This window comes from Dioscorea cayenensis, unplaced genomic scaffold, assembly GCF_009730915.1.
Source record: "Dioscorea cayenensis subsp. rotundata cultivar TDr96_F1 unplaced genomic scaffold, TDr96_F1_v2_PseudoChromosome.rev07_lg8_w22 25.fasta BLBR01001205.1, whole genome shotgun sequence".
Classification (NCBI taxonomy): Eukaryota; Viridiplantae; Streptophyta; class Magnoliopsida; order Dioscoreales; family Dioscoreaceae; genus Dioscorea; species Dioscorea cayenensis.
In genome coordinates, this window is record NW_024087596.1 from 88,546 (window position 1) to 107,050 (window position 18,505).

Consider the following 18,505-nt stretch of genomic DNA (forward strand, 5'->3'; position numbering starts at 1 on the left):
TAAGGGAGAGTGGCTTTTTTAGACAAGTATGTTTTTCATGCAGGCTTATGCCATTTGCCCCTTTGAACATGCAGGCGCTCCTTCAAAATGGATTGTTTTTGCTGTGCGAGCTTGACTTTGCCTGTTTTTTAGTCTCAACAATAAGATAAGAAAGTTCTTTTTGGCCATTAAGCAAGAGCAAGTATTCAATCAAGAGTACAAAGCTTTGATGCATTAGAAGTTCATTCTTCTACCTGAAATTGGGAGTGCCCTCCTCACAACAAATTAAATATATTAATGAGTGTCTTATGCGCCCTTCAAGTAAGGAAAGGAGGACTTCCTTCCCCTTGGCGAGACAAACTTCTTTTAAAAAGGATGGGTGGCCCGCGAGAAGGACGAAGGAAGGAGTCGGGTACACCCGGTCCTTAAGGATGCCAATCAATCCTTGGAAAAAAGATAGAAAGATTTAATATATATATATATATACATATTGTTCTTGTGTTCAGTCTCTCATTCAAGCTATCTTTGATTGGAACCAGGATTTCAGTGGTAGAGCGAAGAAGTTTTTTTTTGATAGATAAACAGACAGAATATCATCGGAAAGAGTAACTACTGCCCAAAGGTCTTTATCAAAACCGGTCTACAGTGCTAAAAGTATGATCTTTTCCCATCCAGTCTATGATGAACGTAGGAAGGCTCATCCTATTATAAAAGAAAACTTAAACAATTGCGAGTCAGGACCCATTTGAGCATATATAAACATTCTTTTGTTCTTGGGACAAATATAATTTTTTTTTTCGTTGATAGACCCCAAGAGATTCAGTCAGCGATCAGTGCTTAAAAATCTATTATCTCCTTCTTCTGAAAACTTTAGAAAGACTTAATTTAATTATATATAGAAGAGAGTAAACTCAGTCTCGAGGTTGTTTTGCGGATAGTCAAAACAAAGCACCTCTCACTAATGATTGATCAATTTGTTTTTTTTTATCTCTATGCTGACAAAGTAATCATGAAACTACCACTTGGAATTCAAGAAAAAAAGAATGAAGAGAAAAAGGAAAAACCCCTTTTTTAATTAATTAAATTGTCTAGGGTGTGAATAGAAAAAAAAAACTTTGAGAAAAGGGACGTAAACTTATATTGTATTGGCAAAATCCATTTATACAAATATATAATTTTTTTTTATAAAGAATCCCAAGATTTCAAAAACAATAATGTAAAGAAATCTGCACTCCGGCCTGAAAAACATTAAAGCTAGAGATCACAAAGATAAACGTAAAAAAGATAGTGGTTGCGGTTGATCCTTCCAGAGGATATCGTACTAAACTACTCAGGTGGCCAGAAAGGGTAATGGTAGGATTGGTAGACAACTTCTGTCAAAGTGTAAAAATACGGGATTTTGGGTTGAGCGAAGCAATTAATTGAGCTTACGTCATTGACTTTCACTTTTTACTCGTACTCACTTTAGTATTAGTAATATTAGGTTCGATATGGTGGAATTTTTTACCTGAAAAAATTTTCAACCAACCATAGGCAAAATGTTCACCGGAATGCCTTCAAGCTATTCAAGGCAAAAATGAGAAATCTGAGGTTTCCTTTTCTTCATGGGATGAAATTTTTGAGATGTTCAAAGAAAATAAATTTCTTGATCCTCTCAAGCTGGTACCAGATAACAAAACTAGAGCTTTAGCTATTTTTGTCAGAGGCATCCTTTTCACGTTGGCGCTAAATTTTTCCGTTTCCCCTAAAGGAATCTTGCTAAAAAAAATTCTAATGTTTAGTATGAAATTTATATACTCTCATCTACCCCGTGCATCTCTGATTCGTGATCTACCCAAGAAAAAAAAGGGAAGATGAATCAATGAAGATGACAACAAAGAGTAACGAAAGCGTGAGAAAGAAATTCTACTCACTTTATGTTAGAAGGTGCAAAATCAATAGGGCTCGGAGCTGCTACAATTGCCTTGGCGGGAGTTGCTGTCGGTATTGGAAATGTCTACAGTTCCTTGATTTATTCTGTGGCCAGAAATCCATCATTTGGCTAAATAATCATTTGGTTATGCTATGTTAGGCTTTGTTCTAACCGAAGCTATTGTATTGTTTGCATTAATGATGTCCTTTTTTATCTCATTCATCTTTTGATCGAGTCTTTGTAAAAAAAAGTCAATATCACTTTGTCTTTCTTTTAATGTCATTGGGAGCGAGGAGAGGGGCAAGGTGCAGCTACTTGGGTCCCACCCCTGCCTAGTGAGACCTCGAGCTCAACCAGTAATGTTGTTGCAACTTCCCCAGTTTCAATAGCGTTTTCCCTTGTGTATAAATGCTGGAACTTTGTATTCTGATAAGGTTTTTTTGGAGAATAACTAAAAAGTCTATAATTGAGAAATCCTTTTCATTCTCTCCGTTCTCGATAAGGTAGTTACTTGTAGAAAATTCCATGTCTCCCCTCGTATTCAAATTTGACAACATATTCTCTATCTTCGATTTCTAGAATGATTGAGCTCTTTGGTTTATACCCCGACTTTAGGTGGGTAAATAAAATATTTACATTTGTTTTTATGGTGAAATCACTGATCAGTTTACTTCAACAAGTATAAAAAGTGTAGTTCACCGGGAAGGTTGAAGCTGTTTTTGCACTTGTTAAATTCAGATAACCAATCGTGGGTGTGTATGCTGATAACAACCTATGTGATGTTATAGCTGGAACTCTCCCTACCTATACTATAGGTATAATTGCTTCCCCAATGTAGAGTCAATCTTTACTTTAAGAGTGGCTGCCCTAAATAATCATTATTGTTTTCTTCCCTTTAGTCCCATCTGGGAGTAGAGAATCTTTCATATCAGATGTTGTCCCTCATTAGAAGTGGATGAAAAATAGGAACTAGTTACCCCCTCATCCTCAGGGTTTACTGGCTAAGATGGCGCCTCAAATATGGGTAGTGATTCCCTTCTGACCTGTATGAAAAAGATAGTAGACCGGGCATTGCATATCAATAGGCAGAAGCTGGCCAGCCTGATCCAATCCCCAACTATTCGAATGAGAAGTCTTCTATTGGTGATAAATTATACTCAAACATTCTTCAGCCGGATAATATTGAAGGGAGTCAAGTCTAACTGGAGAAATTAAGTAGGGCTTATGGCTAATATCTCCCCACAGTAGGTGGACCTGCCATGTCGAATAAGATTGAGCTAGCTATAAATGAAAGATTAGATGTCCTACCACTCCTTGGGCTACTGAGGCTCCCAACCTTAGAAACCCTGAAAGGGTTCCACTCAAGACCACTCTGTCTGGCTTAGCTTATAAGTAGACATGGGCTAAAACTTAAATACCCCTAACAAGTAAGAGGTCAGTCCCATGTATGAAAATCCAAAACTATACTCACTAATTAGTATTGTAATTATAAACCAGTTTTATTTAAGCCTCTCTCAATGAGAAAAGCGAGACTGAGTTATTAGAATAAGACAACTTACTTGTAACACAAAACTCTGGCTAGGACAGAGCGATCAGATTCCTTACCTCAGTAAGCACCAACTTACCTGTCATTTTACGTATGACTACGGCACGCATGACGCATGGTTTACAACCGCAAGCGCCTTAGCGTACAGCGAGTTATATAGAAAGCATGAACCACCTCGAACTCGCTCGATCGATGGTTCTACGTAATTAGTAGGATCGAGTTGCTACCCTAATCTAAGGGAGTTGTGAACTAAAGAGTACCGGTACGAGTTATTTTAGTAAGGAACTGGTAGCTGTTACTTATGTCAATGAGTGAGAACGGTAGTAGTAGATTGAGTTAAAGAGTTGGATCTTCCCCAAAAAGGGATATAGGGGGGTAAGGGTCCTTTCTTTTGTTGTTGCACTGAACTAAGGTTGTGTCCTATTCTCAGAGAGGAGGAGTTGCCTAAAGGATTAGTTCATCGAGTCTAGTTAACTCGACAGCTTAACACGAATAACGCACGAGCTTTCCTCGACTATAGCACGAGTAGAGTCTTGTCTAGCTCGACAAGAGGAACTGCTTAACTTGACAATAGCTCGACTAGGTCGCTTCGCTTCCAATAATAAAATACCTCCTTTCTTGTATTTATAGTGTATTTTATTACTTGTAATTGAGTACAGGTAGTAGTAGTTGTAGTTGAGTTGAAGAGGTTGCTATCTCCCCAGTGAAGGCTCGCTTCGTAGAGACTTACCGATACTCACAGCCTTACAGCTTACCGACAACAACTGTCACCATCCGTACCGCTTCAGCCCGCTGCTAGCTGGTCTCACTGCCGCTCTTCGGTCATTGCTGATTCACTGCCCCGTCCGCTGCCAACCGCTTCCTCTTTCTTTGCTGACTGCTTTTCATACCGCTCGGGCTACGAGGAAACATTGATGGAATTCTTCCACCGACTTGAGATTTTTTTCTTTGACCACTAGAACTTGAAGATCTGACCGATGGAGATGGGAAGAGAAGAGCGACAATCAATAAGGTAACCGTCAAGAAAGATATCATGGCCAGAGCACCAGTCCGGGATCAAGGATAGCAGCCGGTATTGGACCATCGACTGTACCATATCCGATATCGGGGTCACAGAAGGAAGGTCTCTATGACTAACGGGTCAGCATAAATTATGTAGCACACTCGGTCAGCGGAAGCTAAACTAGGTAACCATAATGAAAAATGCCTCATATAACACCACTTTAACACCAACTAGTAAACAAACCCAGCAACTAGTAAACATAACAAGCTAGAACGTCGTTACCATCCATGAGCCATCAGTTCTTTAGTATAAAAAAAAGTGGAATCCATTGGCCTGTATAGGTAATTCTTCCCAGCTAGTGAAGACAATTAGATCAAATTTCTAAGTCCACTTCAAAAAAAAGGCTTTCGAGAAGATTAGCACTATGCTTGCCATATGGTCGGTCATTAAGCCAGACACGAAAATAAAGAGTACCGCAAGTCGGGTGCAACACGATAGGAAGTGTTGTCCTCCGCTTCTGGACCAGGCAATCATGTCTTTCCTCTTTGCCTCCTTCCTTTTCTTTTGGGCAGCTTGGTCGAGGGAGCTCTCGGTCTCAACTTTCTATGCTTTCTGACTTTCTTTACGATATTTCTTGTATGACAAGGCTCTTTCCTTCTCTATTAAGATTATTTCCAGTCAGGTGGCATAGTGTCTTAGAAGACTCTCGGATCATGAGGTAAGGTGTGCTGGAATGCCTTGATCTGCTTCAGGTGTAGAAGGATAGATCGTACGAATGCGGGAGTAAGGAAGCTAGGGCCCGTTTTCGTCCGCTCACATCGTACCCTTCTCTTCTCGATTGGAAACCGACTAAAAATCTTATAAATTTTTGGTTAGGCCCGGCTACGAGAGAAGGTGTTGGCCATTGTCACTCGAGGCCCCGTGGAAACGTCCTCTTTGGCCAAGGTCCTTAGTGCTGTCTGTGGCAAATGGCAATGGGATATTGTAGAGTAGACGGTCGGGGTCTTCCTAATTTCCACTCCGTGCAGTGCTTGGAAGGAGGCTATGATCGGATGGGTCAAGACGATGGTGGGGATAGGGGAAGTTGTGTTTGAGGAATAGTCACCCAGATTGGGCTCGCAACGCATAGACTCAGGCCATGCTTTTTTTGGATCTTACTTGAAGGCGTGCCGGCGCAGTGCAGGGATATTGCCGCATTAACAGCTGGTCTGTCGAAAGCGGGGAAGCTACTGGAGGTGTGCAACCTCGATGGGATAAACAAGTATGCCAGAGTTCTCATTGCGGAAATTTGGACAGAAAATGATATCAAGCCTCCCCGAGGTTGGTGGTGGTCAGTTCGAGATAGAAAGACTTGGGTGTCTGTGACGGTGCTCAGCCACAAGGAAGCCGACGAGCTCAAATGTTTAGCCAGAGATATGTCAGCTGGGGGAACGCAGTGCCCGGAGCCATATGCAAACCGAGAGAATTCAAACATTCAGGAGGTAGCCACCGGCATCCAGCGGCGGGGTAGAGGTGAGACCGTGGAGCCACACCACTCACCGATCGGTAGCTGCATCGCTGACGTGGTAGACACTTCCCTAATCAAGGCTTAGCGGCAAGCAAGTGATTGATCCCCCACTTCAAGGGATGGAGCAGGCTAGAGCAAGCAACGTGGCGCCCTCTGAAGCCTCGTCTAATTTTAATTCAAAGAGTAATTATGCTCGGGAGAGGGAGCGGTCTAATCACATTTATACAGGGGTGGCGTACCCTACTGAAGGAACGATCCTTGAACAGCAGGCTCACGGTGCGGGTGAATTCTCTTTATTTAATATTCAGCCTCCAGGTGGCGGGAAGAGGGGTGGTGACCCAAAATCCAAGTCGGATGCGGAGGTGGAAAATTCGAATGTGGGGAGATCTATCAACAAAGCATCATTCTCTCACTCACTTAGAAAGAAGGGGTCCATACTAGGGGTCCCTCCTGGCCCTTCGGTGTTGGCCAGGACTGGTGGTCTGAAACTGATCATGTCTAGGAAGAAGAAGTTCCCCAGTCGAAGCGGCTGTCCAGGCGGGCCGGCGTCTATATCCTCTACGGAGGTCGGCTAAACTCAGCCAACTTTCAGGAAGAAGGGGTGTAGTGATGGCCAGGAACCAGACTCTCTTTCCTCGTGGTCTGTTGATAAGATTATTAAGATTTGTATAGTGGGTTCCATATTGGGTTCAAAGAGGAAGAGAAATTCAAAGTTATAGAGCTTCTGAAGCAGATGGCGGCAGATAGGAGGCAGTCGGCGCAGAAGCTGCAGAGTCGCGGGGAGTCTAAAAAACCATGATCATTGTTACCTGGAATGTCAGAGGTCCTAGAGGACCGGAAAGGAGGAGATGGGTTCGGCACCTGATTGAGCAGGAGAAGATTGATATCATTATGTTACAGGAGACAAAACTGGAGTCCATTTCCAATAATGCTTTAAGAAAGATTTGGGCTGGAAGGCTGAGAAAATGGGTAAGTAAGAAAGCCCAAGGTCTTGCCGCCGGATTCTTGATTGGCTGGAACAGCGCCTTGGTCGAGGATATTGAGTCATGTGTTGGGAATTTTGGGGTTGCAGTCCTGTTTAGAAGGAGGGACACAGGCTTCACCTGGGCAACAGTCAATATTTATGGGCCTCATGCCAGTGATTTGAGAAGATAATTTTGGAGAGAAGTTCAGCAGTTAGGTTAAAAATGGAGCGTTCCTTGGATTATAGGAGGGGACTTCAATGTGACTCTTTGGGGGGACGATAGGCTTGGAGACACAGGTAATTTGAGGGCGCAACGTGACTTCGTCGATGCCATCAATCAGCTGGAACTTAGAGAAATCCCTTTCTTTAGCTGGGAGGAGGTTTACATGGTCCAACGGGCAGCATACTCCTGCCTTCGCCATGCTCGATCGGTTTTGAGTTTCGCCAGAGTGGGAGGAAGATTTCCCGTTGACCAGAGCTCTTGCTTTGCCACACTTATCCTCTCTCTGACCATGTCCCGGTGGGGTTGATTGTTGAGGAGAAGATTAAGAGGAAGAGGCTCTTCAGGTTTGAAGCTCTCTGGTTGGAAGAAGATAGATTTGCAGATATGGTACAGAGCTGGTGGGAATCCTTCGGAGTAGGAGTCTCAATTGGGAACAAACTAGAGCAACTCAGTCACCTTCTAATGGGCTGGAACAAGGAAAAGGTAGGGGACATTTTGGATAGGAAGAAAGAATTGTCGGCAGAGATTAATCATTTCAGCATCCTTAGCGAGTCACGTCCTTTGTCAAACAGTGAGAGATCTCTCGTGGAGGAGGCTAGCTCTAAACTTCAACGCAAGGGGTTTTGAAGCAAGAAGAAGTCCTTTGGGCTCAGAGAGCAAAGGACAAGTGGGTCAAGGAGGGTGATCGAAACACAAAGTCTTTTCATAAATTAGCAAACGGGAGAAGGAGGATTAATTGGATTTCGGAGCTAAGAGATGGAGCACGTCGCGTCACTGGAGGCAACCACATACGAAAATTTGTGAGAGCACACTTTGCTAGAGCCTTCGCTGGTGACAGTCATCACTGCAGATTGGTCAGCTATTTCTCAGGGGTCTTATTCGGTCCCTAATCCAGCCGTACTAGAAGCTCCCTTCACTGCAAGCGAGATCAAGCAAGCTTTCTTCGAGCTGGAGGCATTGAAGGCGCGTTTCTCTGCTGTTTTTTTTCCATAGGTTCTGGAACGTGATTGAGCCCGATGTGGTGGCCTTCTTTCAAAGCATCTATAACGGGACTGGAGACCTTAGCGAGGTGAATCATGCATTCATCACACTTATTCCTAAGGAGCAGAGGAGATCTCGGAGTTCAGGGCGATAACATTACTCAATGTTATCTTCAAGGCATTCTCAAAAGTTCTAGCAAACAGGATGAAGCCGCTGATGGGAGAGCTCATTCACCCCGCTCAGAGCGCATTTATCCAGGGGAGATGGACTGCGTAGCCATTGCACAGGAGATTGTGCATACCTGCAAATCAGAGAGTAGGGAGTCGTTCATCCTCAAGCTAGATTTTCTGAAGGCATATGATAACATCAGGTGGGAGACTCTCTTTCAAATCCTACAGGCGAGGGGGTTCGGTCATAGGTGGATTCAATGGATCAGGATGGTGGTGGCCTCTGGTAGTTCGAGAGTACTAGTGAATGGGATCCCAACTCGTAGATTCTCAAGAGGCAAAAGATTGATGCAGGGAGATCCTTTGGCGACATTCTTCTTCATTCTGGTAGCTGACTCATTGACTCGATTTCTGCATAGAGCCAGGCAGGCAGGGCGGTTCCGCATCAAACATAATCAGAGTACCGAGATCCTCATTTCTCAGTTTGCGGATGACACACTAATTTTCGGCAATTGTGTGAAGGACCAGGTGCTTGCTTTCAAATGCATCCTCTTGGGGTTCGAAGCAGTGTCTGGATTGTCAATCAATTTCAGTAAAAGCTCAGTATTCTATCTCGGTGGGCGACGGGAAGCTGAAGCTGAACTTTCTATTTGGCTGAACTGCAAGGTTGGTGTGTTCCCATTTAAATACTTGGGAATCCCAATTAGCCCAAACAGGCTTACAAGAAGGGAGTGGATGTATGTTAAAGAGAAGTTTGATCAGAGGCTGGCTTGTTGGAAAGGTTCATGTCTCTCTCTTCGAGGAAGACTGGTACTCACTAATTCAGTGCTCTCATCCCTAGCTATTCATTTCATGGCTTTCTTCAAACTTCCAAAGTGGTTGGTTCAAGACTTGGACAGAGTAAGGAGCAGATTTATCTGGAGATGTAAGCGGGTTGAATCCTATGAATTGGGGTAGGGTGTGTAGGCCGAAACAATTTAAAGGTCTAGGGGTTATTAACATGGAGGTGTTCAACATTAGTCTGCTAAGCAAATGGTGGGAAAGACTTTCCTCCAAGCCCCAGCTGCCTTGTATGAGTGTCCTCACTACTAAATACTACTCTAGATGGCCTTTATGGGATACCTCATGGGTCGATCTGAAAAGGTGTTCACAGTTTTGGAGAGGCTGCGAATGAGGCTTTTTTAGAAACACTTGGATCAAAGTAGGCAATGGGAGAGTTTATTCGTACTAGTATGATTGTTGGGTGTCTATGCCCCCGTTTGGTGATGGAATTTCCGTAGACGTTTAACTTGTGTATCAATAAACATCGACAAGTCTCAGATCATCCTTAGATAGTGACTCATGTTATCCACGAGATTTTTTCTTGGCTGGATTTCTTAGATTGAGGATACTAGTTCTCAAACACAAGTAAGGTAGGAAACCACTAAACTATGCCTTAGTTCATAAATAGAATTATTTTATATTATACTTCAAATTTTTGTATATATATAAAGTGGACCTAAGTGTTTAAATCAGTGAAAAACGAATTATTTAGGTGTTATTTAATAATTATAACTTTTTATTCTTTAAAAAAATAAAAATATATCCATACAACTTTTGTAAAATATAAAGTAACTAGTTGAGATTTGAACTTAGTTACTTATATCTAATATTATAATACTTATACATTAAAAAAAAAAAATTGAAATCAAGAGGTGACAACAAAGATGCATGATTGTGTTGATAGGAGATCAGATATGAAACTTTTGTATTTAAAGGTGAGAAGGGAGTGACTCATATTATATATAAATTATTCATAAAAATTATAGTCTTACTATATAGTTTTGTTAATAATTCAATATTTAGCGATATCTATATTATAATAAAGATGAGCTTGTAACAAAAGTCAAAGTGGATTTTACTCTAGGTGGGGTATCCAAAGGTTTCACGATGACAAGCATCCTCTATTGTAGATTAGAATAATACCAAATATGAAATAAATGAGTTAAAAATAGATAATAATAAGTTTGTGCTGATGGATAATATTTATGATTGAGGGAAGAAAACTCGATGATTTGTATTTATTTATTTATTTTCAAAATAAATAAGTTACATTAATGGTTAGGAGTTTGGATAATCATGAAGTTAATACTTCAACTCACATATACCTTCATCCGGATAAGCTAATATTAATTTTATGTTTTGTCATGTCCACCAATGAGCCCTAACCTAGCTTCCAACCAAGCACCATAATATATTAGTATGGCCAGTTTACATACATATAATAATAAATATTGTTATACATTTTAAATTTCCAATATTAAAACATCCCATTCTTTTTATAAAGATCTTTCATTTCATTTTATTTTATTTTTCACATTTAGTTTTAACTATTTTGAAGTAGGAACCATTTGGTCATCAGATAAAGGTATTAAAAACATATTTATTTTGACCTCTATATTAAAAATAAATATTTATATATTTTAACTCCTCTAGATGATATGGACTTAAAATTATATCTACATCATACAAGCTTAGCTTTTGTGCATAATGTATTTTACTAATTTAAAAGATCAGAATAAATAAATTTATTTCATTTAAAATAAAAAATGAACGTATAACAATTTCAAAAACATAAATTACTCTCAACCTTTATGATCCATGTTTTCATAAGCTCTATATTTGTGCTGGATTTAAATCCTTTTCCATTTTTTTTATATGTTCATAAATTAAATATTATTTTAAATATGAATTGATGAGAAAACATAACAGACCTTGTTGGCCTGCCAAAATGATAGTGAGAAATAAATTAGTAGAATAAAATGCAAAAACAAATCATATAATATATTATATATGAGTTTGGATAATTTTTTATCATATAAATTTTATTTTAATGGGCAAGTTAATGGAATGTAGGACTGGGAGAATTTTTTTAAAATATAAATGATATATATATTTTTTTATACCTTTGGGCTATAGATAGGGCTAATCTAACCCAAACAAATATATATCCTCATCAAAGTTCCAAAAAAGAATTCTTCACAAGTGGTGAGAGTTTGAATTACAAGTAATGACATATTTTATTGCAAAAATAAGAGAATAAAGAAAGCCGAGATGCATGATGACACTGTCCTCAAAAATTTATTCCCCCAAGACACAAAAACTCCTTATGATATAACAGGTTTTTCCAATCAGTTTGTTAGAATTTAGAATAACGAAGAATGAAAATAACCCAGAAAATCGTTAACAAAGTAAAAGGAAAATATATCTCTAAAGCTATGCTATCATCTATATATGAGAGAAAATATTTAAAATTAAATATTTTGAAATTTAAAAGTTATAACGTTAGAATTTATGATAACAATTATAATTGAAATAAAGTAATAAATTATAAATTTTAATTAATAATAATATTAATTACCTAATTGATGCTATCACTCAAATAAAACATTTAAATTAAATATAAATTTAATGAGCAATTAAGATGTCAAAACTCCTTAAACAATTAAAGAAATAATATAAATTGAAAATTATAATCAATTAGAGAACATATTGGTAATAAGTTTTTTTTTAAATATCTTTAAAAATTATAAACAATTAGAGAATCTATCAATTAAGAACATATTGGTAATAATTTTTTTTAAATATCTTTAAAAATTATAATCAATTAGAGAATCTATCAATTAAGAACATATTGGTAATAATTTTATTTTTAAAATATCTTTAAAATATACAACAATCCCTCACATATCTCAAATTTTTTTTAAAAAAAATCAATTTTATGAGTTAACATTTTGAGTGTAATGCATTGAGTATAGTATCTTTTGGACTATAAACCAAACCTTAGATTGATAAGACATAACATACAGTGAGATGGTGAAGTAAACTTTTATGAACCAAAACACTTAATATATATTAGAGGCCTATCAATCACATTACAACCCCTCAATTCTTTGCTATTGCCGTTGTTTTGTGCTAATTAGCCATGCACGTGCTTGGTAATTTATGAGTGCTCTAGAGATTATGCTAAGATCTCATGCAGGTAGTACCACTTGTCACTCACATAGGTGATGTTTATCACGTGCATGTTGCAATTCATACACCACCCATAAGGGATGTGAAATTCATTAAAAGCCTTTAAGCTTATCCTCTCAATAGTGCGAGTCTAACACTTTTCACACCAAAGGATAGGACAAAAATAGTGCTAGCATAGTTAACAAATGACCTATTTTTACCCATATGAACCTTCTTCATGGGATCTTCAATCACAAAGGTTGGGTTACCATCACTGTTAATTTCAAATTGGCTTAAGCCCCATTCCCCTCAATGTTTCATATATTAGTTTCCTTCCAAAGGCTTAGTCAAAGGATCGGCCAAATTCATTTTTGACTTCACATGATCTATGGATATGGTTCCATATTTTAGCAGTTGCTTAACCACATTATGCCTCAATCTTATATGTCTATTCTTAATTGAAGGTCTTATTCTTTGCAATGGCTATTGCCGCTTGGCAATTGCAATCTATTGACACTAATGGTGTTGGTTTTATTCTTAAAAGAGTAATAGCTAAGAAGTTTCTCAGCCATTCAGCCTCCTTATCAACCAATTCTAGAGCTATAAACTCTGATTCCATAGTAGATCTAGAAATTATGTTTTGTTTGGCAGATCTCCAAGTAATTGCACTACTACCAAGAGTGAATACATAACCATTAGAGGATTTTGTCTCATCTGAATTTGAGATCCAGTTCACATCACTGTATCCTTCCAACACAACAAGAAATCCACTATACTCAATGCCATAATTCATGGTACCTCTCAAATATTTTATGAGTCTAGTAAGTGCAACCTAATGATTGTGGTTAGGATTTTGTGTGTATCTACTCAATCTACCCATAACATATGCTATGTCAAGTCGAGAAAATTCATCAAATGTAATAAGCTCCTAATAATTTGGGCATACTCAAATTGGGCTATAAGATCACCTATTTTTCTTTAATTGAGTGTTAGCATCATAAGGGGTGCTCAATGGTTTAACGTCAAAATGACCAAACTTCCTAAGAAATTTCTCAACATAATGTTCATGGGATAGTATTATACTATCACCCTTCCTTAAGATTTTAACACCCAAAATCAAGCTTGCTTCACCCATGTCTTTCATATCAAATTTGGATGCAAGAAATAATTTAGTATTGTTTTCATCACAAGTTCCAAAAATAAGCATGTCATCTACATATAAACAAATTAATAATTACACATTCAGCATTCAGTGATTTTGTATACACACATCTATTAACTTCAATAAAAGAAAAACCATCGCTAGTCAAAATTTGGTCAAATTTCTCATGCTATTGTTTTGGAGCTTGTTTTAAATCATAAAAGAATTTGAGAAGCTTACAAACTTTATTTTCTTGATAAAAAATAACACATCCCTCAGGTTGAGTCATATAGATTTCTTCTCCTAAATTGCCATTTAGGAAAGCTGTTTTTACATCCATTTGGTGAATTACAAGTTTATAAATCGAAACTAAAGCTTGAAAAGCTCGAAATTGAAGAAATTCTAGTTACAGGAGGAAAAGTAAAGAAATAGTAAATGTTTTTTTAGTAACCTTGCTTTATATTTTTCAATTGAACCATCACGGTTATATTTTTTTTTTGAAAATCCATTTGGAAGCAATAGTTTTGCCCCTGAAAGTAAATCAACCAAAACCAAAGTATTATTTTTTGTGATAGAATCAATTTTAATTTTAATAGCTTCTTTCCAAAACTGTGAATCAGAAGAAGAAATTGCTTCAAAAAAAGGGCAAATGATCATTTCCAATTAAATAAGTATAAAAGTCATTTCCAAAAGAAGTTTCTTTCCTTTGTCTTTTACTTCTTCTCAAATCCTTATATGAGTTTTCACCATTATTGTTTGAAAATTCTTGAGAAAAATTTTTAGATTTCTCAAATGGTTCTTGAGCAACATTTCCATATTTCAAAGGAAAAACTGCATTAAAAAAATTCAACATTTTTTTGTGTCTGTGATAGTATCACTTAAAAAAACATCACTTTGCAAAAGAAGAAATTTGTAAGCAGCATTATGCTAAGCATACTCTATAAACATACAGTCAGAATAGGGCCTATTTTCCTTTTCTTAGGATCGAGATGCATTACTTTAGTTAAACACCCCCATACTTTTAAATATTTTATATTTGGTTTATAGCCTTTCCATAATTCATTAAGGCGTTTTACCGGTTTTCTTATGGGGAATTCTATTTTGAAGATAACATGCATTTAACAAAGCTTCACTCCAAAGGTTATCAGGTGCTGATGAACTAATTAATAAAGCATTCATTGTTTCTTTAATGCCCTATTTTTATTTATGTTACTCCATTAGATTTAGGTGAATAAGGAGGAGTCGTTTCTCATGGATTACGCCTTCTTTTCCACAAAATTCATTAAATGAAATATATTCACCACCCCTATTAAACCTAATTCTTTTACTTTTTCTATTTAGTTGATTTTCTAATTTTGCTTTATATAAAAGAAACATATCAAAAGCTTCATCTTTATTTCTAATCAGATATATTTTAGTATATCTAGAAAAATCATCTATAATGGTCACACAATATTTTTTACCACCTCCAGTTATAGTTTGCTTTAAGTCTCCTAAATCACTATGAATTAAGCCAAGTAAATTAGATTCCCATTGTACGGTGGTGATGTCTTTTGAGTTAATTTTGACTCAACACAAACATCACATTTATTTGAACATGCATCACTAATTCCAGAAATTAAACCAAGGTATTGCATTTTCTTAATATAAGAAATATTAATATGTCCTAATCTAGTATGCCACATATCAATAGAATTAGTCAAGTAAACATAAGAAGACGCATTTCTATTCACAAATAGTCCCTGATCATAATAGCCTTTGCCCACAAACACATTATTTTTTTCATGATAATCTTATCAGATTTAAATGATACTTTAACCCCAAATTTTCCCAACAGTGCTATAGAGTTTAAATTTTCCCTAGTAATAGGCACATGGAACACTTCATTCAAAGCTAAGGTCTTGCCAGACGTGAGCTTAAGAAGAACGTTTTCCTTTTCCAATAACTAGAGCTATTCTTGAATCCCAAGATAAATATATTCATCTCTATCCCCCACAGGAGTGTAGGAGGTAAAAGCATCTTTGTTTGCACAAATATGCTTGGTAGCCCCATAATCTACTACCCACTTGTTCACATTGGTCACAATGTTTGCTTGAGAAATGACCGCAACAATCACAACATCTCCTTCAGCCAAATTTACTTTTGGCTTAGGAGGATTGTCATTTCTCTTCCTATGTCGGCACTGAGGTACATGATGACCTAGCTTTCCACAAACAAAATAACTACTCTTATTTTCTAAGGTTGGGCTAATGGCTTTTGGCTCATAATTAGGTTTCTTATTATCATACCTCTTTTTGTGAGCTTTACTTTCTATATGATTTGACTTTGCTTCCATCGCCTTTGCTTTTGTTCTCTGCATTTCTTTCCTATTGGTGTTCTCAATTATAATGTGAGTGATTAAGTCCGCGAGAGCGAGTTATTTTTGCTTGTGTTTAAGTTGTTGTTTATAGTCCTTCCAAGATTCTGGAAGCTTTTCTATGAGAAGGCAGGCAACAAATTTGTCTGGCAAATTAATGTTGTATGCTTTCAATTCTTCAAGCAACTTGTAATACTCATTGATTTGAGCCTTGATATCTTTATTATCCGTCATCTTCCATCTATAGTGATTTCCAATCACAAACTTTTGTTTCTCAGCATCCTCAGCAATATACTTTAAGTTCATGGATTCCTGTATCTTCTTGGCCTCTTTGCAGGCTCAATAGACATCCAAAAGTTCATTAAATAAAGTGCTTATAATTGTATTCCTACATACTTTATTGGCATGCACCCAGTTTTCAAATTGTTTAGGATTTGTCGTTGATGATGGTTTGGAATTTGTGAGAGCCAAAGCAACTCCATGCATATCAAGAATTGAGAAGATGCGCTCTTTCCACCTCCTAAAGTTTTAGCCTCTGGAAACCTCGATCTTGGAGATGTCTAGAAAAGGTTTTTCCAATGCAACAGTAGTAGAAGATATGGAAGAGGTAACTAGTGAAGAAGCAATAACGATGACTTGTGGGGTAACTGTAGTTGCACTATCATTCGAAGGAGGAATAGCGTTGGTGTTGTTTTTCATGATAAAATCTTGAGATTTTTTGAAAAGTAGGAGAATAAAGAAAGCTTGAGACGTGTAATGACATTGTCCCTCAAGAGTTTATTCGCCCAAGACACGGAAAAACTCCCTATGATATAACAGGCTCTTTCAACCAGTTGGTTAGAATTCATAATAGTAAAGAATGAAAATAACCCATGAAATAGTTAACAAAGTAAAAGAAAAATATATCTCTCTAAAGCTAGGCTATCATCTATATATAAGAGAAAATATTTAAGGCTAAATATTTTGAAATTTGAAAGTTATAATGTTATAATTTATGATAGCAATTACAATTGAAATAAAGTAAAGAATTGTAAATTCAAATTAAGAGTAACATTAATTGCCCAATTGATGCCATCACCCAAATGTAACATTAGAATTAAATATAAATTTTATGAGCAATTAAGCTATAAAAACTCCTTAAACAATAAGGAAATAATATAAATTGAAAATTACAATCAATTAGAGAATCTATCAATTAAGAACATATTGATAATAAATTTTTTTGAAATATCTTTAAAATATATAATATATTATTTGAGAGTGTGAGTAGTGGTTGTGTGCGGGTAGTTCCTAGCGACCACGTGTGCATGAGCTTTGCCCCACTTGCTTGTATATGCCCCTGCCTTTCTTAGTGGCCTAACCACTCATTTTGACAAAAAAAAAAAAGTTCCAAAAAAGAAAGAACTTGTTGTCTTTGGTTCATGGAATTAAATATATATGTAGATATATATAAGAAATGATGAGTGCATGGTGTTTAGTTGAAACATTTAAAAGTATATAGTTAATTTCACATACAAGATGCCCTCAAATCCAAGTAATAAATTAGTAAGTGTACATATAATAGATATATGGGTAAAAAATGCATAGAGAGTGAACTAACTATTTGCGTATTTTTATTTTAGTCATCTAATTATAAAAGAAAATATATAATTGAGTGACTTATGTTTAGATTGTTTTTATTGACACTTATGAGGTTTACAAAAGTATGACATAATTTGCCACGTCATTTTTTATTGGTCACGTAAAAACTTTCATAAGATCCACATGGAGTGTGAAGAAAATCTTCTTTTTTTCCTATATCATTCACTTCTTTGAGTTCTCTCCTTTCTCTTCAGAACCTTAACTCTTTTTCCCTTCAAAGTCCTTGGCATTGAAACCATAATTTTGGGATCTAAATTAAATTCTAGGCTTATGGTGTCAGGCATGAGAGAAAATAATGGCCAGAGTGCTGGCCTTGTTGATCAGAAAAAGGAGGTCGATATCAGTCCTTTATTCCTTCATTTTTCCTTTTTTTTCACCTTTCTTTGATTTAAGTTTCTTGGTTTTGTATAGTGTATATTTGTTTTAAAAGAGAAAAGAACTAATTTATCTCAATATGGTGGAAATATAATAATTTGAAGAATTTTTTGTTCGGGAAGGCCTTCAAGTGGAGTTGGTTCTTATTAAAAGGAAAAGTAGTTTTTTTTATTATATAGATGATTGCTTGATTTTTGTCACGGCCTGGCCTATGGGTTAAGCACATGACAACCAATGCAAAATCTCGGAGTAGGCGACGTACATGTCCAGCTAGATTTAAGATATTGCTAGGCTAGTGGTATCATTCTTACCAATTAAACAAAAAAAAAAATACCAATCCCAAAAGTAATATAAGATATGCAAAGTACATTCCAAATATATAGAAATATAAAAGGAGTGTACAAGAAAAGTTTAATTACAAACAAACCCAGGTTCACACTCTAGTGAACCCCTACTAACACTAGACTTTATACAAAAGAGAATTCTTACCTAAAGTCTAGTGTTACCTAGTGAGTAAATAGAAACTAAATGAGATAATAAAGATAATGGGTAACAAAGTTACCTAGTGAGTAAATAGAGAACAAAATTACACCATAAGGACAAATTTTAAATCTCACATGGTACTTTACACATTAGGCACTATATGTAAATTACTGTAATCATTTAAGAAACTAAATGTAAAGCATGGTTACCATATTTAACTGTAAAGTTTGGCAA

The 18,505-nt window shown here is 36.7% G+C and overlaps 1 protein-coding gene across 1 annotated transcript; it reads left to right on the top strand.

Annotated features, from left to right (window-relative positions):
• Positions 1 to 1,865: 1,865 nt before the first annotated feature.
• LOC120255810 (ATP synthase subunit 9, mitochondrial-like) lies at positions 1,866 to 2,121 on the top strand. Its single transcript, XM_039263580.1, is given in 2 exon segments — positions 1,866 to 2,015; positions 2,017 to 2,121. Coding segments are annotated over 2 exon segments (225 nt in total). The 5' UTR covers positions 1,866 to 1,895.
• The last annotated feature ends 16,384 nt before the right edge of the window (positions 2,122 to 18,505 follow it).